The sequence below is a fragment of the Diuraphis noxia genome, unplaced genomic scaffold (assembly GCF_037042655.1).
Source record: "Diuraphis noxia isolate RWA-SAM2 unplaced genomic scaffold, SU_Dnox_SAM2 contig0003, whole genome shotgun sequence".
In the NCBI taxonomy this organism is placed as follows: Eukaryota; Metazoa; Arthropoda; class Insecta; order Hemiptera; family Aphididae; genus Diuraphis; species Diuraphis noxia.
In genome coordinates, this window is record NW_028301713.1 from 29,656,210 (window position 1) to 29,680,782 (window position 24,573).

Below are 24,573 nucleotides of genomic sequence, written 5' to 3' on the forward strand. Positions count from 1 at the left end.
TATGTACGTTGATTGTTGCAACATATTTCACAATATTTTGTTTATACACATTTTAAAATATGATAATTGTTTTATGTAGTGGTAAATAATTCAGGAATAAAGGCTATTACACTACGTAATGAATTCAGAACAATTTTGCATCTAAATTTCTACTTTAGCTACCCGAATAACTTATATTTAATTGAATGATAAATTTTCACGTATATACATACGCATTATCAATTAATAAAAAGAAACACAAATGTTGGGAAATGAGGTTTAAATTGTTTTCTTTGTATTTCAAATTTTGCTGATACTTTTTAGCATAATGCTTTATAAATCGTTTACATATACACAAATCATATTATAAACGTTACTGCTAATAAAAAAATCTCTAGTAAATAATATGAAAGTTCGAACCCATCATGTAAGAGTTTTATTTTTATTTTTACACGTTGATATAAATCATTAACATTTTTTGTTAACAGTATAACTGAAATAGTTACGCAGATGACGTGTTACCATGAATTACAGTTAAAATAATGTTCACTAAATAGGTAGTATTGGAACAGTAAGTACATCTAGAGTTATTGTTTTAGTACTTTTAGCGTAAAAAAATCTCAAACGTAGATTTTTAGACAATACATTTTAATTATTTATATGTTAATGACCTCAAAAAATATATTTCTTAGAAAAATAACCATTTTTTTAAGTATATTATTATTTGTAGATTATACGTATTTACAATTTAAACTTTAGTTTGTATTAAATTTATTTTTACAAATATACATCTTTGAGACATAGGTTACCAATAGTATTTTAGATTCGGAGTAAAGCTTCTATTGTATATACGAGTATTATATTGCCTATTGGTTTTTCAACGATATTTGTGAAAGTTCTTTTGTGTAGAAGTTTACTTAAAAAGTTTCATATACGATATTTTAATCAAATTTAGGTGATAGGAAGGTACTTTGAGAATATACCTAATTATATTTTCACTATTGTTTCGCTATGAATAAGAAAATAAAAACCTCGTACTACTGCAGTTCAATTATTAGCAAGCATAATTTCATCTCAGTTCAGCGTTCTTTTTTAAATACAATAATTTAGTATTGTTTTACAATTTAATATCTTGTAAAAAGATAACCAGAACGTCAAACGATGTGTTCTCTGTAACATTTAATATCCATATTTTTCGTTTAATAGAACAAATTTATATGTACTAATACCAAGATTTGTAAAAACTAAATTTTTCATACGTAGTTTTTATTGAATATGAAATGAAATGTCAATAGCTTGATGTTTTATAAACCAATTTCTTTCTTAGTTACCTATTATTTTTCGTATGTTATCATAACCATTTTACTTTAATGAGTTAAATACTTAAATGTGACAATAATAACCTAAAACAATTACAACCTATTAAAAATCAATTTGTGATTCTACTGCTGAGTTTTATAAAAATAGATTAATATTAATGGTTCACTAAAATTTAATATATCTACAAAATCGATAATCATGTGCTACTGAATAGTGATACTTGAAGGGAAAATGGCAATTACTCACTTTATTGATTCATTCAAATATAAGATCAACGATTGTTTATACTACCCAGTATTGTATGGTAATTAAAGATAATCTAAAAACTTACATGGTAACCAGGGTATGTTGACCTCTATGTGGTTGGATCGTCCCCATTCGAGAATGCCCGCTGCGCCTGACCGCACAAACGTCGCGAGCGTCGCTATGCACAAAGCCACATGACCTCGGACCATACCTCCTGGAGATGAAAAAAAAATTATAAACATGCTGATTTCTTATTAAGTACACGCAAATCGCATTAGGCATCCTGATAAGTACTAAGTAACTATTGTTGTCCCAAAGTCATAAAAAAATATTGATTTTCAGCGAATTATTCAAGGAATGTTATTCTGGTTATAGTTAAGTTGACCTACAGTTTGACTATTGAAAACAACACTATTCGATCGGATAAAATCTATCATCCTCTCATATATTTATCTAATATAATATAATATATGACTCGTAATGTCGTACAATAACTATTTTTTACTCAAATTTAATTACATCTTTCCTCCATAAAATGAGAAACAATGTAACTATTATCAGTATTTATCACTAATTGTAATACTGATCAGCGAACAGCGTTTACCAAATACCAATGTAATACTTTTATTAAATTTAAATTTAACTATAAGAATGCATAATACTGTTATTTTCTTTAGTTGATATATGTTGGCATGTTGCATTTAATATAAATATTTTATATTCAGATATTTGTATGACTTCTCGTTAGAGACATGTAGAAAATATTATTACTTTTTATTTTATTTTTTCTTAAACTAAAGCCGTAAGGAATATCTTAGATTCCCTACATTAATCTTCAAGTTATATTTAGAAAAATATACAAATTTGTGCATAAGTTATTCTTCAGTAAAATATTAAAAAATAATTTTTTATAAGTAAAATAAAAACGAAATTCTCCGTTAATAATATTATAGAACAAACAAAGATTGATCATTGTATGTAATTTTAGATCAAGATTTATATACTTAAATGTTTAATTTTGAATAATGGCGTTTCCACTTTACACTATTCACAATCTTTAATAGCTAAACTTAAATATTTTCAAATAATTTATTAAAAAGTCGAAAGTTCTACATTGTATGAATTTAATCGTTGTATAACCAAAATAAAATGAAACAATATAATATATAGTTGTATAAAAACCTTAAATCAGTTATATTTTCTTACCATGAAAACAGCTTTAAAATACTCTAAATGTTAAATGTACCAATTATTTCAGGTTCATGTTTTTATTAATTGCATTAAATCGTATTAAATTAAATATTGTATTTCCATTATGATATATTATCAAGATATTAACAGATATATACATAAATGATTAAAACTTCGTAAAAATACCTAGTCATGAATGAAAAAAAGGTATAGTAGGTAGGTTGCACAAAAAATAAAATAGGTTTAATTAATAATAATATAAAGTAGAACATACTACTGCTTTTAAAAAATAATTATATTTTGGGAAGTATTTTAAAATCTAAACATAAATGAGAAAATTTACCTGGACTAAAATTGTATGAGCCAAAAACGATATTAATGTCACTATATGTGGTGGTTCAATGATGACTGATGAGTTATTTTATGTAATTTTATTGTCACTTAATCATATAGAGGTGCCTATTTATAAGCACAGCGCTTATTATATTTTAGTAAATCGTTTCGACATTGAGTGTCATATAAATCTACTAAATTCGGGCATACCAATATTAAAAATGTGAAAACTAAAATTAAATATTTAAATAGTACATTTTATATTATTTTTAACATATGTATTCTTAAAGTTGGTACTTATTTAACTAATTGGGGAAGACGGAAATATAGATAAATATCAATCGATATGTCTCTATGAATTGCAATTCCACTAAAAGCTTATAAGATATTCAAATTATTGTTCAATGAACATACTTACTATAAAACAATATAATACACAAAATATATTCTAATATTACAATATATTGAGGACCAAAGTATGAGTTTTACTTCTAGATAGCAAATAGTTCAATAGTTATTCAATTATTAAGTTTGAAAATGAGTAGTTTTTAAGTATTAGAAAATGGAAAAATATTCGTAAGTTAAACAACTATGGAAAATAATATGAATTAGTGTTATTACTATAGTGTATCAAATATAATATTATACTAGGTACCTACTTAATATTTTCATAATAGATTTAGTTTTTCCATTATTGAACTCACCGTCCAGACAGAACCTGGTCCCTGCTAAGCGTCATTCAGATAAAAATCTAGAACAAAAATTAAATAAGCAAATTAAAAATAATTTATATTCTAATATTTATATTATGTTGACATTTTAAAAGTCTATAGACTTTAAAATAAAATCAACCTTAAACCTATATTTTAAATTATATTCTATGTTCAATTGTACATAATTGTCAATTGATAATATGAAGGTATCAGGTACCGGTACTTAAATAATTTATCTATTATTAATGTTTACAATTTAAATCACAATGGATTGTAACTAATATGATAGCTAAAATTTGATTTCAATATCACTTACTTTTATCTACCTATACTTATTACTATTTATAGTAAACCTAACCTGATTTGCAAGGTAATTTGACACAAAATTAATGAACCATCTTATTTTAAATCAATTATCCCAAGTATTTCAAACATAATAACATATTTAAAATTTTTCAACTATGCTTATTTGTATTTATATAACCAATATTTATATTAGAGTACGTTGGTATCATTTTTTTAATGAATGGAATCTCCATTTAAAATGTATACATAATAATAATACAATATAAATTAGATTAAATTGAGGCATGAAAAGTGTACAACACCTTTTGTAAAATTAAGTCTATATTAGTTTCTATAATATACGGAAATTAAACACTTCTTTAAGTAAATATTTTATTTTATAATTAATTATTATTTATCACTAAATATACAAATGATACTGAAATTTAATTGTAAGTGTTACTAAAAATTCAATTTTATGTAACTGCGTAGTTGATTATGAGACACAACATTTTTTATTTTATTAAAAACTTACTAGAATTAGTAATTTATCATAGCTATTTTTGTGGTTTACAACTTTCTTTCCAATTTTAAATTTAAAATCAAAAAATAACAAAAAATAACTCAAAAACCGTGATAAATTATACTGTTTAAAAACTTAACATTATGATTAACTAATAAATCATTCACATATTATAAACTACATTTTTACATATTTTATTAAATTATCTTAGTTCGTAATACTAAAAGCTTGAAAATATACTGAGTGCTAACTAAGTCATTCATCCATCATGTTAAATTAATAAACACCCACAGTTTTCTTTAATAATGAATTTATTAATCTGATTTTAGACATTTTTTAAGTACCTGTCAATACTTAATAAGGTTAGCACATCCAATTCTTTAGATTTGTTTAGCGTTGAGCTGTAGTGTCTTGGGGTGATATAAATCAGTATAAAAACGTATTTTTCAAACAAAAACCAACCTTATTTTACTGTAAACCATTAATTAGATGAGTATTTTGAAAATGTTGATGTCAAAATGTATAATTTCTGATAACCTTAATATATTTGTTTAGTATAAAAAAGTAATATTCCTTAAAATCAGTTTTAAAAGTATAAAATAGATGTGATGTTGGATTCAATATTTATAATACTGGTATTTAACAAATTATACAATTTAGATAGACACAGATTAATATCAAAACAATTTATAATTATTGTAAGCTATTGATGTTTTATTCACTGTTTATTAAAAATAAAAAATTGTACGGAAAATGTTAGTCATTGCTGACCAAATATTATTATCTATGGGATATGTTTTATTGATTTTGTGTATATTAAAATATTATATGCTACATTTCTAAATAATGTATTTTTTTTTTATTATTATTAGCTTTAATCAAAAATTATTGAATGTATTTTACAAAGTGCTTTAATTAAAACGGAACGTTGAACAAATAACAATATTTAAGAAATCAATTTTACTTAATACCATGTGAACAACTCGGGCATTTTTCTATGGCGTATTGACATAATGGAAAATGTCTGTGAAAAGAATAACGTGAAAAATATCATCATAGAAAAGTACCATTTAATATTCTACTAAGTTACAATGCAGTCTGTTGACATAAGTTATGTGACAAATAACAAAAATATTTTAGTACCTATATATATTTTTTTTAATAATAATATCGTACGTGATACGTATATATGGTGCGAATGGAATGGTAATTCCATTGGTTTCCATTCAACTCTATTCAAAAGAAAATTGTATAAATGTAATATACTCCATTACTTTATATTTTATAATAATTTAAGTACCTATAAGTGGTGGATATTATAGGCAGCACATAATAAAACCTTTTAAACTGTTTACCGTATTATAGGGTATCTATTCATGTTTATTGGTTAATAAACATTATCAATCTAAAATTAGATCAAACAGTTTTCTTGTGTAAACAAAGTAGACAATGCAAATTTATTAATTATAAAATTATAATTGTACAAGCCATATTGAATATTATTTTCAAAATTCCTGGAAATCCTGGAATATTACTTCATCTATGCTTATGGTCTTGGGGTAATTATTATGTCTAAAATTTTCAGTTTATTCAAAATGAACATAATAAATAAAAGTATACAATATATACACTGAATACAGGTAGGTGTAATCGACAGATGTATAATAGCATAGCATTTATCACGTAGGAGGTACAGGTACGATTTTTTATTATATTGTTATTATAATTTAGGTACAAATATTTAGCCCGATTTTCATATTTTTTTCCGCCTGCAACGTTAAAATTATTATTACAGTTAAATGAACTACTATTTTCCTCTCGTGCCTATACGTATCAAAATACGCACGTGCTTGTAATAATTGAATATTTCTGATTTTACCTTGCGAGAAAGTAGTTTCACCCGTAAAAGGTTCATAACCTTACGCGATAAGAAGTGCAACAGCATTCGGATACTGCTGCTACTGCAGCAGTGTTATAGATACAGAAGGTCAATAATGTTTTGTTGTGGTCCGCACGCGACAGACGGCTAATGACGTTATGGTATTGTTTCGGTAACCGATTTTTATAACAGTGCGCGCGTAACCGATGTAAACACTGCAGTGGTCATACACAGACATACCTCACCGTGTCTGGAACGCGTTTGAAATTCCTTCTCTACGTCATTTTATTTTTTTATGCTTCTCTCTCGTCGAAACTATTATTATATTTTTTTCTCACATTCACGCAAGTCTTAAAAAAAAAAATTAATATAAAACTGTATACATTTTTTACGTCTCAATACATTCTAGAACTACGTAACACAATACTATCGTTCATCGAAATCCCTACTTACAAGTGTAGGTAGATAAATCGATATATGTATTATGGTGGTTTGTAGGCCATTCGAATTTCGCCGCGCGTTTATAGTTTTATAGGTAATTTTAATTTTTTTTTAATTTTATATTATTATTAAAAACACAAAATATAATGTAAGTACATACTGTTATATTAAATATATGAGTAATACGAGTTTAGGTTATATTTTACTGCTAAATTTTCATGTCTCGTTGTTACACTAACTATATCATTAAATGCAGAGTTCAATAATATTCTCATCAAATTATGGAATAATATCATGTTTATCTACATCGAATAAGTTTGTATTTTAATCCAACCCAAACTACTTTGACATAAGATATTTCTGCTATATAGATACTCGTTCCTACCTATTTCATTATTATATACAGAAATATTCTTTTGAACCGAAAGATTAAAAAAAGATCAACGAAATATTGTATTATAACAAATTTAAATTTAATTTCACTGTTTTTTCTTGAATTATTTTTCGGTTACTTCCTGAAAATCGTCTTTTATAGTGTCGTTTAATTTCAAAAATATGTCATATAACCGCTGGTTACCACACACTGCAATTGTTAGCGATAACCTGTATGTATAATAAATGTATAAAAATTAATTTTACCAACCTGCATAACCGTTTTAACGATCATCTCGATGACTCGATTATACCTATCACTCGACGATTTATTTCTTAACACAATAATATTCAACGTTGGATCATATTTTGCGATTATCGTTATCAATTACATCTGATCTTTTTTTTTTTTTTGTCATAAAAACTCTTTGATTGAAATGACAAGTTCTTCTGAGTCTATTTCGCAGTCAAATGACTTTCTCCAACATGATATTCCTTATATGCCTCCGTGTGGACCTGAGGGGTATTATACGGGTAGACTAAAATAACAGTAGCGGCGGTTAGAAAGTAACGCATGTTTATATTTTATATAGGTACCTTCAGCCAGCATGCACCATGAGGCATTTCAAAATGATGGAACACCGGGGGCGAACAGTTTTCACTTTCGCTTCCCGATTCCTAGACATGAATAAATCTATATGATACACCATACAAATTATAATATGCTCGTTGCTCGCACGTGTAGTTTTAATATTCCAAAAAAAAATATTTTTTATTGCCTACTCGAAAAAAGCAACCTATTTTATGCGTAGTTAACTTTTTTTCCTCTATAATATCATAATAATATACAATATACATTATATATTCTAAATAGATTCTGGGATATTTTTTTTAATACCTTCATTTTATATCGTAGAAATAAATAAGACTATATAGACAATAGACATATTTCAATCAATTTTGAGTAGAGATGTTAATACCCAGGTAAGACTTTTTAAAAATGAAATATATATGTGTAATTATTTAAAGTAAATGTTTAGCTATATTTCAATAAGCTCACATATTTTACTATTTTGATTTTTCGTTAAATCTAACATTATATTCATAGTATTCAATTATATATGTAACAGTGTGTTATTTCCACCAAAAAATAGGTATTGAAATAGTTTAGTACTTCTCTACCGTGACCATGTAAATGTAATATTTTTCATAACTCATAATCATTGCAAATATATTTAATTAAGTACGTTTACCGTGAGTTACTAACACAAAATAGTTTTATGTTTCAGATACATTTTAAACGAAATGCGCATACGTATATACTTAAATAAATATTATATAAACTAATAAACTATTCAACTATTCGATAAAATTCCTTAAAAAAATTATATATTTCAATGCTATTTATTGAAGTAATTCAATTTCACTATATTAGTTATTACCCTCGTAAATCAATATCAAATTACTTTATAACCTCAGTGAGAATAAAACAACACCGGAGTAATAAAGAACGTACCTATACTTATATATTATAGTAGGTAGGTAGTTAAGTTAATATTACGGTATATTTCTAAATAATTAATGTCTCGATGAGAAAATAATAGTTCTCTACAGCTGTTACGCGTAATAATAACAGTGCTATAACACTATAGCCTATAGGTACCTATAAGATATTAGCCATGTTATTAACATTCCTAAAACTTTTTTTATTAACTGATTTTGCAAAGTGCGCAAAACCAAAAGACATTATTGCTATGATTGTAAAATGATTGATATATTTTATGAAAGAAAGTGTTTGATAAATAATAAAATGCAGTACTTATTAGCCATTAATTATTCGTTCGGAGACTTGCAAGAGCCCTATAATGCAGCTTACATTTTGTTGGAAAGTGCCTAACGTATTAGTATTTTATTATTATATTTTACACACAAGACAACATTATTTTGTAAGTGTACCGGTTACAGAGTGAAATGTCAAAGATGTAGTTACATCTGATTACAAAAGCTCCTACAAGAGTTACGAGACGACTGCGACTGAATATGCACACAATAACACGCAGGGTAATATGAAGTGTTGTGGGTAATATTAATAAGAGAAGAGATTTAATAACAAAAAATTCAGGTCATTAAAAACGATAAAAAATTCATTGTCATTCTGAAAAGCACATCAAACACTTATCGAGATGACAATCGTGTCGATAATATGTATAAATCACTAAGTATAGTGATGGCTTAAGATTGAATCGCTCTAGTCGCATAATATTCTTGCGCAATGCATATTGTATTTTTTTTTCTACCAAAAGTAAAACAGTAATAAACCATTCAGAGAAAAAAACTAAAGATTATTCAACAGCTACACATTTTTATACTTTTATTATTTTCATCACAAATTTAAATACATAGGTATATTTTGAAATTTTTAGTTTTTTAATAATATATTTTTCATTATTACCTAGGTTCCTATAGCGTTTTAAATTATATTTAGTACTATTTAGTAAATATTTAAGCCTATGAATGGTGTATTAGTCGCGAAGTAAATACAAACGAAATTGTGTTCCACAATCATATTTGAAATAATAAATTTAATTAAATAACGAATGTAGGATAAGGGACAAAAAAAAATATTCTATAAAAACTTTTTTTAACTTATCGAATTTCATTGCCCGACTATTAAATCGTGAAGATCATTACAAAAAGATAATAATTATAATAATAACAGAATATTATGAAATCAAAAACTATCATCTTAATTTTTTTTAGATGTAAGATGTAATCATTATATTAAATTATAATTTAAAAAGACATGTACATTATTAATAACGAATCATTAATCATTACAATAGTTATTTATGTAATATAAAAATTTCTATTGTCTAATTTAAAATAAAATTATTATTACTATTTAAAATCACTATATACAAATACAGCTACAATAAACGAATTGTTTATTTGATAAATCTTTTAAACATAAAATATTTTATCGGTATTAATACTATGATCGATATAAAAAAACCCGATTGAATAAGAAATAGATATAAAAGTAGTTTAAATGCTAATCATCATTAATGTTTGAAAATACTCCTATGTACATAGTAATATTAATATAGTTCTTATGAGAACTTTAGAAAAGTAGTAAAACCATAGTTTAGACTAGTTAAACAATTATGAATCACAGGTGCCAGTCAAATATAATAATCGATGCATACCACTGCAATGGCTGTTCAATCTTTAACGATAATATATTAGTTATATTCATAATAATTTTATTTATTATAGGCCTAGGCACCTAGGCCTCCAATTTGTATAAAAAAAAATGTTGATCTCATAATAACCTTAAAAATACGATTTTGCTAATCCATATTATTATAACCGGTATTACATTTGGCAAATGCATTATTTTATTTATGTAGCTATATTAGCTATCTATTGTTAATAATATAATATATTACATATAAATAATATATAATTATATATATAATATATTATATAATGATAATATAATTGCTGTAAACAATAAAAATAATACTGTATTAAATTTCCACTTAAAGGCCTTGAAAAGAAAATCTGATATTGTTGAACAGTTTTAACACTCAAAAAGGAAGTAGGTATCTGTCTACGGACTACCTATAACAATAAGCATTTAAAATCTCATTGTAAACAACAGTCTCAAATGATACGTACAACGAGCTATTTTTCTTTCTTGCACTTATAGATTGACATGATATATTATACTATTTTTAATGTCATATTGCGATTATGTGTACACACGTGTAATTTATATAACTTAAAATAAAATAACGGACAGAATATTTTTAACAGGTGTATTATTATCTATTATAGAGTCTATTTATATTTTAAATTTTACAACAAGTCGTTTCTAGATCTCTTATTGTTATCTATGTCTTAGGTCTAAAGCTACGTTTTTAAATATTTACAGATTTTATAATATGTCACATCATATGGATGACATTGTTTTAAGCATCGTTGGAATTATGCTGCTGCTATATATATATAATATATAATATATAGATTTTAGTGTATAGTAACTATCAAACTTTATAGTTAGACATTAGCTATTAGGTTTGACTTATTATTAAAATAAAATTTTCTCTCATTCAAAAAAAAATATTTATAGCCTTAGCTTGGTTAAAATCATATTAGTGCTAAGATCTATATAATACAGGTTGTTGGAAGCTTTTCTTTACGTTGAAAAATAAATAAAAAAATCCTCTGTTAAGAAACCTGATTCCTAATCAATTAGATGTTAAAAAATATAAATATAAAAAATATCTTGTCATTTTCATCGTCAAAATTCACGGAAAAAACATAATTTTAGTACTAAGTACTACATCAATATTGCTTAGCTAGCCAAAAACCCAAGATAATAATAAATAGATAATACAGTGAAACCTCTAAATACTGGACACTCTACGGGTCACTTAAATGTCGTCCGCTATTTGGAGGTGTCCGTTATTAAAAAGAGAAATACAGTTAGTACACATTTCACCGTTTCCAAAATTCCATCCGTTATTTGGAGGTGTCTGCAATTGAGAGGTGTCCGTTAAAGATTTTACTGTATTTAAAAACTGGTTGAGTTAAATAACAACAAATGTAATTTTATTTTTCACATTAATAGTAATGTATGTAATTACTAATTAGTATTTAAATACTATCTGTATAATATATTCTCACTTACTATTTATATATATATATATATATATATATAGTATATACCTATATCATTTTAATAAGAGAAATGCTACAACAATTTTGAGTAGGGTAGGTATTTATAATTTAAAAGAATCGATTGAAAATGTTAACAAGACGTGCTTGTTATGAATTTCAGAAAAATTTAAAAATATATTACGAATGATTGATTATTGATTGACCGATTAAAAAGTATTATTAATATAATCTGGAAATATCTTTTTTAATTTCTGTAGATTACTCTTTATTAGGACTTAGGCACCTTTATTATTTCATATTATTGCTTTATAAGTCAAGAAAAACATCAGCATTTACATAGGAGTCATATAGGAATCTGATTTATATGATTTAAGTGACATTTAGGTGTTATATTATTATGTTCTATAACTTTAACTTTAACTTGTTTGTTAATCAAAGTGCCAACCATAATAATATTAAAATTATTTATGTGAACGTTTACAAATATGTTTGCTCATAGTCCTATTTTAACCCTTCTTCTCTCGACATAAAAAACGGATTACCGTAGATATTTATTAAAATTTAAAATATGTGTTTGTTTTATATAAACAGTTTGATGAAACAAAAATAAATCGGTCAAGAACGCTATATTCTGCAGCCACTATACATTTATATTCATCACGTTATTAATTATTTATGAGTTTACACACAATAATCTCATACAAGATTGACATACAAATTCGTTGGGTTTAAAAAGTTTAATATAATTACTAAATAGTAAAATTCAAACATGTGTATTGTTAATAAATAATAAAATTATTAATCAGTTCAAATTGATAATACCAACCATTAGACAAACAAATATTATTTTATTTTATAAACATATTTATTCTTTAATTATTAATCATAAATGTTGTGTAGATTTATTTAATTGATCTAACTTGGAATCATAGGCATATTTAAATTAGGTATAATGCTGTTTAGTCATCCGATCATAACTTTAAAATTATGTAAATGTACTTCATAGTAATTTACACATCATAAATCAATTTTTACTTAAAAGTTAAAGTAATTTTTTATGATTTTCTATTAGTAGATGGTATATTATTTATTTGTAGTAGACAATTTTTTAGAGTAATTACACCAAATGATTATACTGATTAGTAAAATTTACTAAATTTACCATCGTAACAATGACATTGAATAAAATATAATATTATAATATGTATATTACCTGGGTGAGCAACTAGCTAGTCAGCTATTCCAAATAAAATTATTATAAACATGAATTTTCACATTATATTATAACATTATACTTCTTAAAAGTGTAATTGAGTGCTATATACTAAATAATAATTATATTGTATTGTAGCTGTAGTCGAATATTCTCAATAACTATTAACTAATAATTTAATTTTATAAATCACATTAATAAAATATCAGAGATATTAGATATTCGGAATTTCTACGTGCATTTGTGTTTAGTAATAAATAATATAATGTAGTATAGATAACTACGTTATTATAATATGGTATATAACATTCTTACAGTTTAATATTATAAAATGCGGTGGAGCTACATTTGAGTTTTAATATAACACAATATTCTACACTACATAATAAAAAGTAAAAACTCGTTTTCATAACGTAGAATTAAAAAAATTCTACATGAAATGTTGATACATAATAATTATGGTATAAATATAGAAAAGATTGAACATTGATACAACATTAAAACATTGTCGAAAATATAGCTACGGCATGTAAATGACCAACTCTTTAATATAGGTAACCTTTTTTTAATAACACAAGCGTTTCAAAATTCCAACCTACACAACAAAATCACACGAAACGTAATAAAAATAAGGACTTTTAAATCAATGACAATTAATATCATCACATTCAAGAAAAAATTCTGCGTGGAGTTCAGTTATATGCACATTTGTGTCAACAGAAATTAGACAAATTAAAAAAAGAACTCCACTGTAAACACCAATTTGTCCTTCAGAATTAAAAAATATATATATATAGGTTTATTAAATTATTAAGTCGTCTATTATAAATCATAATTTATAACTATTTTCGTACACCCGAAAATTATACTAAAACATTAAATTACAGTTTTACAATTTATTATTTTTAATTTGGTATTAATTGTCCTTGTTTTTTTTTTTCTAGAGCAACGCATAGAGAAAGTAAATACAAGTGAATTCTGTGTATCAGGTAGAAAAATACGTTTCCGTTGATGATAAAGAGCAATTATACAAATAACGTTAATGAACTTCCGTAGGCGATCGACCTTCGACCACGAAATCGTTTTTGAAAGTGAAAACACCCGTTAATACAGGGATACTAGTCGTTATATTTTAATTTTATGAATGGAGTTACAAGTTACATAATTCAAATTCAATCTTATTACTACAGTTTTGCATGCATCTTATAGTTTATTAATTGCAGTGCAAGGGCGGTGGTTGAATAAGCTCTATAAACAGTTATATTTCTACGATTATTTTTTAAAGAGACCCATTATAATAGTTATTTGTTTTTTTAATAAAATTAAAATTACCAATACTTTCTCATGTGTTATCATTTAAATATAATACGTCAACCTATTTTTAAGTTTATTGATATCAATCATTGATTTAGGATGATACATTATGCTATTTAAACGAACCTACTAATATTATAATAGTTAAAAGATTATTTACGACCATTATTACTACAGTGTGATTGAGTATGTATTTATTTAAATTAAAGAAACAACACCGCAGGTGTTAAAATTGCGAATTAATAATAATTTTGTAAAATATAAAAGTTTTATGTATTATGACGTATTTCTAATAAAATGATTAACTATTAATGTATCTATGTAAAGAATAAAGATTAACTGTTTTACTACTGTACAATACATTTTTGCCGATCAATAACACCATTAGTTCATTAAATTGTAATAATTAAAAATGTAAATACATTTATCCATAATATATACTAGATTTAACAATACATCTGTAATCTATATACGTAATATTTCGTATTGTTTAAAACTTAAAGCATGCATATTTGTATGATTGTGAAGAGCATTTGCTTTTGAAGATTTTTGATTGATATGGAAATAATTAAAACGCCATAAAAAATAAGAATGGGTCATCGAAGTCAATATTTTCGATTTGAGCCCGTGACTTATGTTCTTGCAAACACGATTATCAAAAAACAAGTTAGTAGCATGGTATAACTATGCATAGACAAATTATGCATGATTTTCTTGCCCGGATATAATTCGCAATACATTCAATTTGATTCTTATAAAATTACATTACGCAATAGCTACTGCAACTGGTGACATAGAGTGAGAGTACATTTATGTCTACCCGTATAGCAGTTGAATTCGAAGAGGGGAAATATGCGAAATAAAAGTTGTCGGGGATCAGTAACCAGATTTAGTGTTTATCTTAGTTGGTTTACATCATAATGTCCGACCTTCTTTTCTATGGGCCAATATCCAACAATTCATTCGAATAAGTGTTTATTATCTAAATATAGTAAATATACTCATTTATGATTAGAAAATAAATAAACCTTATCCTGAATAAACAATATTTTCACAACAGGTGCCTTTTTAAGTACAATAATAATTTTATATTATCGTGCTTACGTTTGCCGTCAAAATATTTCCTTTTACTGTACTGAAATTTAATATCGCTTATTAATTTTGATACATTAACTCGTCAATTTTTTAATTTTTACAAATATTAATGAAGTTTTAATTGACTGTATTTAATCATGATATTAGCAATATATTAATATATAGCATTTATAATTATATTTTTAAATAGTGTACCCTCAAACAATCAGTAAATCAGAAACCATGGCTTTATATCGACATTCGACATGTAATCAAAGATACTTAAAAATTAATAAAATAGAAGTTATAATTCACATTATAAGGAGAGTAAATACTTTGACTTGATATGAGACTTCTGTAAATGAAAAATTTAACATAATACTTGTGGTAATTGGAGAAGTTGAAGAATTTTTAATTTACCGGTAATCTATTGCGAAAAGCAGAAAAATAACGGTAAATAAATATAAGTAATTGGAAAATTTTTAACAAAACGTTGAACATAATATTATTTACAAAGTACATTAAACTATGCTAAAAATATATTTTCAATTTCAAAGATTCATCAATAGGTAGATATTAATTTTAAGTTTTAACAACAAATCGTTTTTTTGACTCGGCAAACTTACCAACTATTCACATTTTTTTTAAAAATGTTTGGCTATGAATAGTTTTTTGTTAAACACATCCGACATTCATATAAACAGTTAGGTGTTAATATTCATCTAATATCATATTTAATTTTCATATAATGTAACTAGACTTGTATTTACCTGATATTATGAGGACCAAATTTCATATTTTGAGACAGTTTGAAGTACTTGGTCTTTCGACTTGTTGTCATCCTAATAGTATAGTAAATTATGAGCAGCTATATTTATCAAGCATAGATAAACCGTTTTTTTTTTTTTTAATCAACTACAGTGATTAGAAATCTCAATATTGTTTGATAAAAGTTTAAAATTTATGTTTATAAAACGTACTAACATACAAAAGTTACAATTTATTTAACAAAATTAACAAACCACGCGGATATTTAACTGATTACGACAAGTACCTTGTTATTATTATCTAATTTGCTTTTGTCCATCAAACATTATGTCTATTCGAATACTGAAGCGTCACGACGGAATCGCTTTCCATTTCAGCTGCCCCACTATATGGCATTCGTACGTTTGGATTACGTCTGTGCAGGAGTACCGTGACTCGAATGTCGAGGACCGGTTGGGTTGGGTCAGGTGAACGTGTTATGAGTTGGTCATCTGTTTAATGTTTTTATTCTCTTTTACTCCCGGAAAAACACTGTATTAAATGTGATATATTACTATTATTATTGTGGAACCTATAGTGGAAAACAAAAAGTGAACTAGTTGGGTAGGTACTCGAAAATTTTATAATTAGAACAAAAATTGATACACATAAGGTATTTACCTTATGAAAATAGCATTAATCACAAATTATTATTTCAAATACTAGACAGTGCAGTAATTGCTTAAACGCGTTCGAGATCATTTCAATTACCTACCTATACCTACTATTTATATTGGATAGATTTCATTTCAATATTGTCCTACGTTGAATATAGTATTTACAATAAATTGATAATTATTTGTGAGTACAACAAAGAAACATTGATAGAGACATTATAATATCACTATGATAGTTACACTAATTTTTACAAACATTATTTTACTATATTATTTTAGTTAAATATATTTTTTTATTTAATTGTTTTTATTTTTAGTAGTCCGATAGTAATATCATTGAATAATTATTTACTGGCAATTTTCTGGGTCTGAAAAACTACAAATTTAGGTACTGAATCAAAATGAGTATTGAATTCCTTAGTTATTATATATTATATAGGCCTAATTACCAAACCAATATAACACATACTTTTTTATAGTTTGGAACAAATGTAAACATTTTTTTAAATGCTTACCTGTGATTTAAGAATCCACCTAAATTAAATACTTCATTAGCATTCACGTGGGAAAATTAATTTAAAAAAGAAAAATAAGAATTTTTTTTCTAAATTTGAATTTAAAACTAATTGGTTAATGGTAATTGTTTTGTGTTTCTTTCAAGCAAAAAACTACAAATGAAAACATCTAATATCCACCACAAATAAATTTAATTTAGTATAATTATAAGACATGTTCATATACCTAATGTTAGAGATTTGTTAGACATCCAAATAATATTATTTTGATAGTTAATAACAGAACTATAGTTAAAAACAGTTGAACCTAAATGCACGATTTAGTACATTGAAAAATATATTTATATGCAGTGAAAATTAACATACTAAAACATTATTCTTTACTTTCTAGAATCTAGATAAGTACATAATATATGTATTTTCTAAATATTTATTGTAATATTTGAATACTACTTTAAACTACTTTTAGTGGTGTCACTAAATGCTTTATAAAAGTTTTCTTTCTATAGAAAAATTTAGAAACAAAATTGTACCACTGGCTAGCACTATATAACATTGGTTATAGAATAATCTAACTGAAAAAGATTTAATAAAAAAAACTGACAATAAACACAACTATAATGACATAGATAATTTATTATACAATCATAATATAAATAATGTATTATTACTGAAAGAAAAGAGGTTAAATAATAGCTTTTTTAGACTTTTATATTGCTGCCATCTGCCATTTTTAAAAATTAAAACATGAAATGAGTGTTTCATAAAGTAGGTAACTATGTATATTATATTCATATTATACGCATATATACCAATCTAGGTTACTCGCAATGATCAACAACATTATATAACATTGAATTAAATGAAATAGAGTATTGAAAGCCTGGGATACGACTCAGTATTTTCGATTTTATATTTACGACCCCGTTACATAGAAAAAAACACGTTTCATCGACAAAAAATAATAAGTAAATCGATTCATTCAAACCTATTAGAATTGTATGAAACGTAAAGAAAACCTTAATTATATCTTACGTATAACTGGACTCGTATAAGTACCTAGCTATATATATTAAAGTAAAACGCGTTAAAATGATTTCATCAATTCATTGGTGCATGTTTTTTGAACATTACCAGAAAAACATTTAACAATTTTTAACTTTTTTATATTAGTAAATTTCATTGCAAATCACCATTATATGTGTCTATCTGGTAAATACGTATTCATTGCAATCTTCTTTACTAACAAAACGTGTTTGGTTTAATTCAATAGACAATCGTACTAATTATTACTAATACACATCATTTATAAACGACAGTGTCCATTATTAGGACTTTCATGCATTAGCTTTTTTTTTATGATTAATTGGATATAGTTTTACATACATAATAAGATCAGGCTCTTGATAATATGAATTAAAATATGATTTTTAAAATATTTCGATGTTTTAGAATTGTTAGGATACATTTCATATTTTTAAAGCATGGTTTAGGATCAATTTAAATTTTTCAAGGAAACAAAACTTTTGTAAAATATTTTTGATATTCAAAAGCACTTGAGATTTCTATGTTTTACATAACCACGACATTCAAACAATTTCTTCTCTTAGATTTCTATACGAAAAAGTTAACCTACTATAAAATATAAACAAACCTTTTCTTTCTCCCACTAGTCTTAATGCAATCTGGGATAACACAAACAAACATGTTGCTAGGTCAGGTGTAAGTACAAGCCATATTATAGCTTATATGATAGCATGCATCTTATACATCAGATATTTATTTTTTTAATATAAGCCCACTGTCACATTAAGCTAAAATAGAAAGGGCACTGAACAGAGACCAAAAGTAAAATACGCAATGTTTACTATTTTTCTCAATAATAATGTCAATAGACGGTTGCCTCATAAAAATTATTACTCTATAACTATAATATAACGTACTCCCTGGAGTTTGAAATATAAAAGTGATGCTATAAGTATAATATTTTCAGGTTGAATAAATAAAAAACCACTATTCATTACAAACGACAAAAATTAATACAAATCACACAATGACAATGCACCGCTGTTATAATAAAATGATTCAATTATAGAATCGTTTTTGTTCATAATACTATGTTTAATGTTTAGTAACTATATATACAGCTAGATACATTTAATTTATAAAAAAAAAAAAACATTTATAGTATGGTATTTACGCGTGAAGTTTACTTATTATATACATATTGTTTTTAATAAATAAATAATTTAAACTCAGTTCGTATAATACCTAATTGTTTAAGAGTATTTTAATAAGTTCGACTGTTTAAAATATCTAGTAATATTTTCTATTTTCATTAATTTAACGATTTATTTTTATGAATATTCAATTAGTAATTATAAATTATTTTTTTATTAAGCCAATGTTGTATAAATAAATAAATAATGTTCAGATATGTATAATTATATTTTATATTTTGGTAAAGAAAAATGTGTCACGTTTAGGAAATATATTATGTGACAATATTTAGCCGAATAGGGTCAAAAATTAATTTATTTTGTGGTCAAACGTTTTACAACGTTTTGCTCGTGTCGATAAATGTAAGTATTTATAACAATATATAGTGAATACTATAATACCTACGTCATATCTGTGCCTATTATAGTGCTTCAATGAAACAATCAAAATTATTCTTTTCGTTGATCAATTATTTTTAACGTAGGTACCATAGTACATATTATGATGTAATAATGTCTGCGAAACAATTCAATTCATATCCTATATATTTAAATACGCCTTTTCCTACTGTGATCATCATATTATTGTGTGACATAATAATATATATTTTTGATGTTACCTCACAATGCGGAAAATTCTTCGTGTTTACCATAACGTTATTACTATGGTATTTTTTTAACCACTATGTAGGTATACCCATATACCTATATATATTATATACATACGTATACATAAATATAAGTATGTTTTTTTGACATCACTCACCGTATCATTACGGTTTTGGCTCCGGCCGCCGCATGGAGAGTTGTGCATAACATGCAGGCTACGGAGTACCGGATGGCCACGCAGTGTATTCCTTATTACTCATACATATATTATATATACTTATATTATAAACTATAGTCTATAGTAAGTATATTATAGAAGCTTTAGTATAAATGATAATTATATTTTGTATACAGTAAACATACCTATCCATATAATATACACGTAATAGCACAACATGAATATTAGCTACGTTATACACTACAATAACTATTGTTAAATCATCGAATAGCCTAGTTGAAATTGTAAGACTTGAAGCACGATAATAGTTAAGACATAATAAATAAAATCTATTTTCAAAAAAAAAGTTTATTATTATTATTTTAAGCCTTTTATGTAACTCTGTACGCCATGTAATACAATTATAAAATGCATAAAACCATTTATAATTATTTATTATTGGTTACTTTTTGAAAATTAATACGTATACAGTTGTAATCATTTTTAATTAAATAATTTTATATCCGTATGAAGTTAATCTTATTTATATTACGTATAAAAATATATATATATAAATTCAAAAAGTAACCAATAATAAATAATTATAAATGGTTTTATAATGAATTGTAAAAATGTATTATTTATTAAAAATGTATGGCTCTCATTCAGTCAATTTTGGTTTTAGAACCATGGTTAACAGGTCAAAACTACTTAAAAAAATTCAGTATATCCGAATTTGGTATCAAAAATACCAATTGTTATTTTAAAAAAATAAGTTGCGTTGCGCATGCGCGTACCGAGACTCGAGAAGGTTAAAAATTTGAAATTTATTTGAAAATGTGTATTTATATAACACTAACTTGTAAAAAAAAATTCGATTTATTCTAACATAATCCTGACGATAAATCCAGTGTTCCCTAAATTGGTGAACACACGATATAATAATAAACCATTATGGGCAGTTATAAAAAACAATGAGAATATCTCTGAAGAAAATAATTGTGGAACTATATAATTAGGTATTAATATTATTAGTCGTTATTAGTACGATTTTAGCTATTATTAAAATATTATAAAAAATAAACTATAAAATTGTAACTACTGAATACTGATATTATGTATAATTTGCAGACTGAAAGTATATTTAAATAAAAAGTATACTTACTAAAGCATTAATAACTTACTATCAAAAAATACCATATAGTGCCAACGTCATTATTATCAACAACAACTTACTATTCCTATATGTAATATAAATATTAAATAAAATAAAAAAGTATAAACTATTATATATATATATATATATATAATACAGGTATACGTTATATATATATATGTATACTTCTATTATATATATATGACTATACTTACTAAAAAATTTAAATCTTAAAGGGATCACAAAAACACACTTCAATATAATAACATTATAATACTAGATTTATCGCTCCACTCAGAAATTAAAAAAATATGTATGTATTAATCAATGGTCGTTAGCTCATTACGCATAAGGTACTTCATTAGTGTTGATTATGATGACCATATGGATAAGATAGGCCCCTAAATCTGTAGAAGGAATAGGATAGACTTACGGTGGTCGATGGATCATCAGTCGGATGCTGTATTAGGACGTAATTACATAGTAATTATATTGTACTATTGTTCATGCAATATTATGTTACACGAGTACATTATACATAATATGTACACTGTACAGTATTAATACATTGCAGAATATTGGTATAATATAATAACCACGATTCACGTCATAACACGCATCACTCGGTTACATTCGTGTCTCGAACCGCACAAGACCAGCCATAGGATAGTAAGAAAATGTTCGTCTAAATGTTTGCGAGCAAAAAAAAACCCGCTAACCTAAATACCTTATAAAATGATAATATTGTCTATAAATATGTAGTAATGAAGTAATATAACACTGATATAGTGATATACACAAACATCAGTCGGCACTGTTTTTTACGACACTAACAAAAACAACAACAGCCGCTGGGTAAATGTAGTTATAGTTACGTGTACACGCGTAACAGTTAGGATTCCACTCATAATACCACCTAGAGGCGCCCGTAAAAACCTGACTATTATTAAAATGTATATGTTATCTCCCTCCACTCCAAATTAGGTAGGTATATTTGTATATTATATTATATATTGTATGGTATTTATATTTTATAATAAACCGTTATCGTATTGTAAGTAATGAGAATTTATCAATACCTATAATATGTAATACGTATATTAGTGAAATGTGTACACTTCATTAAAATACATCTTCGCGGTTTTTAATTTCAAAGCAATCGGTATGCGATATAACATAATAATATATAACACGCAAGTGTAAGTTATACGTCATTTCTCGAAAAAGGAACCGTTATTCGTTATTTAACATTATAAAAAATTCATTGCGTACAGTCATTGAAAGTAGGTAATACACTTCTTAACCCGAACTTAACCTACAAAACTGTCATTATCTAACGAAACATTTACGAAAGACTTTGGGAAAACATAAAACTATTTAAGTTTAACTAGGTATACAACAAAATATACCTAATTATTTCTAGCGATTTATTAGCTTTAGGTTTCCTATTTAAAAACATTTGTGAATTAAATGAACAAAGGATCAGATATTTTAACGGGAGTGACAAATAAGAGGATGGCAGTTTAACACTCATGAATTAATTCAACTTTTTTTAAATTAATTTCAATTTCACTTAAATACCTACATAATAAAAAAAAGGATATGACCCATACGACAATAATAATTGTATTCGATATTTTTAAGTATCTACCTATTAGGGACACTATGCAACTAAAATTTATTATTGGGTTTCTAACTTGTTTATTTATCATTCCGACAACATAACTATATAAATATATAATAATAATAAAAGAGATTTAAATAAAAACATTTTGCTGGTTTAGTGGCAATGCCACATGCGAATAAATGTGTTCTCAGAGACCACGGGAGGGGTCACTGATCAATAATATGCAATATTATTGCAATGCTCTTTTCGATGCTTAGTAGAACCATAGAGTTTCTTTTTTATATAAACAACCAACATAATATATGTCACATTTCTGTATAGTTGTAAAGGTGTTGTGATCATATTCATTGGAATAAAATGTTTTTATTATTCTATGAACAATGTGTTTTTCTCATTGCACTACATTACATTAAATAAAATAACGTGCAAGAATTAATTTTATCTAGGTATCAAGAATAGACCTTCTTTATGTATCTAAGGGGTAGTGAGGGTAGAGGCATGGCAACTAACACAACGGGATATGAAAATGCTGAATAAATCTCTGCACTACTTATAATACAAACATAATATTGCTATGTAAATTTAAGTCCTAGAAAAATATTCAAGAATTTCAACGTACCACTTAAGAAAAACAAAAGTCTGATTTTAAGGTGTGTATGTGATTTTTTAGCCACAGTAGGTAGGAAGGCAGCAATACAAAGCTGCACTGTATCTGAAATATTTATACATTATTAAACATTGTACAATTTATGCGTGAATACGAGTTTACCCGAATTGTAAATGGTTTGAGTTTCTTACTTCGTTACTGAATGTAAACATAATCATAACATATGGAAGAGATATCATCATTATTTATAATTTATAAAGTATATAAACTTCATAGGCCAACAATGTGACAGTACATGCAATTTTAACTATTTTTAAACATTATTTTGGTCAAATAATACGTCAAAATTAATTATTATTAAATACCATAGAATAATTAATATAAAAATTCGTGGTGTGTATCATATATCATGTACCTATCATACATTTTTATATGAAAACATTTAATTCAACCCTAATAATTTATTACGATTAGTAAATTATTTTAAGTTAATATTTTAATTTAGGAATTTACGATTAAGTTAAATTTTATTTTATACTGCCTACTATAAAAATACAAATAATCTGAAAAATATATAATAGCGAGATGATGCGAATGACTGATTCATAATAAACGAAAAATATATTATCATTAATTACAGAAAATAAAATAATTTTTATTCGTCACGAAAAACGCCGCACACCATCAGCT

General features: G+C 25.5%; 1 protein-coding gene across 3 annotated transcripts in view; it reads right to left on the reverse strand.

The window, feature by feature from the left end:
- Positions 1 to 16,677, reverse strand: part of LOC107167449 (pancreatic triacylglycerol lipase-like) — a 28,050-nt gene extending 11,373 nt beyond the window's left edge. Inside the window, exons 1-3 of one of the 3 annotated variants that reach the window (XM_015516494.2) lie at positions 16,340 to 16,677; positions 3,725 to 3,820; positions 1,631 to 1,759 (exon numbers count right to left, since the gene is read on the reverse strand). In XM_015516494.2, the coding sequence (XP_015371980.1) occupies positions 1,631 to 1,754 (124 nt within the window). In that variant the 5' untranslated portion in view covers positions 1,755 to 1,759; positions 3,725 to 3,820; positions 16,340 to 16,677. The remainder of the gene's footprint in view (positions 1 to 1,630; positions 1,760 to 3,724; positions 3,821 to 16,339) is intronic. The other 2 variants (XM_015516493.2, XM_015516492.2) reach the window with 2 other exon arrangements.
- Positions 16,678 to 24,573: the final 7,896 nt, after the last annotated feature.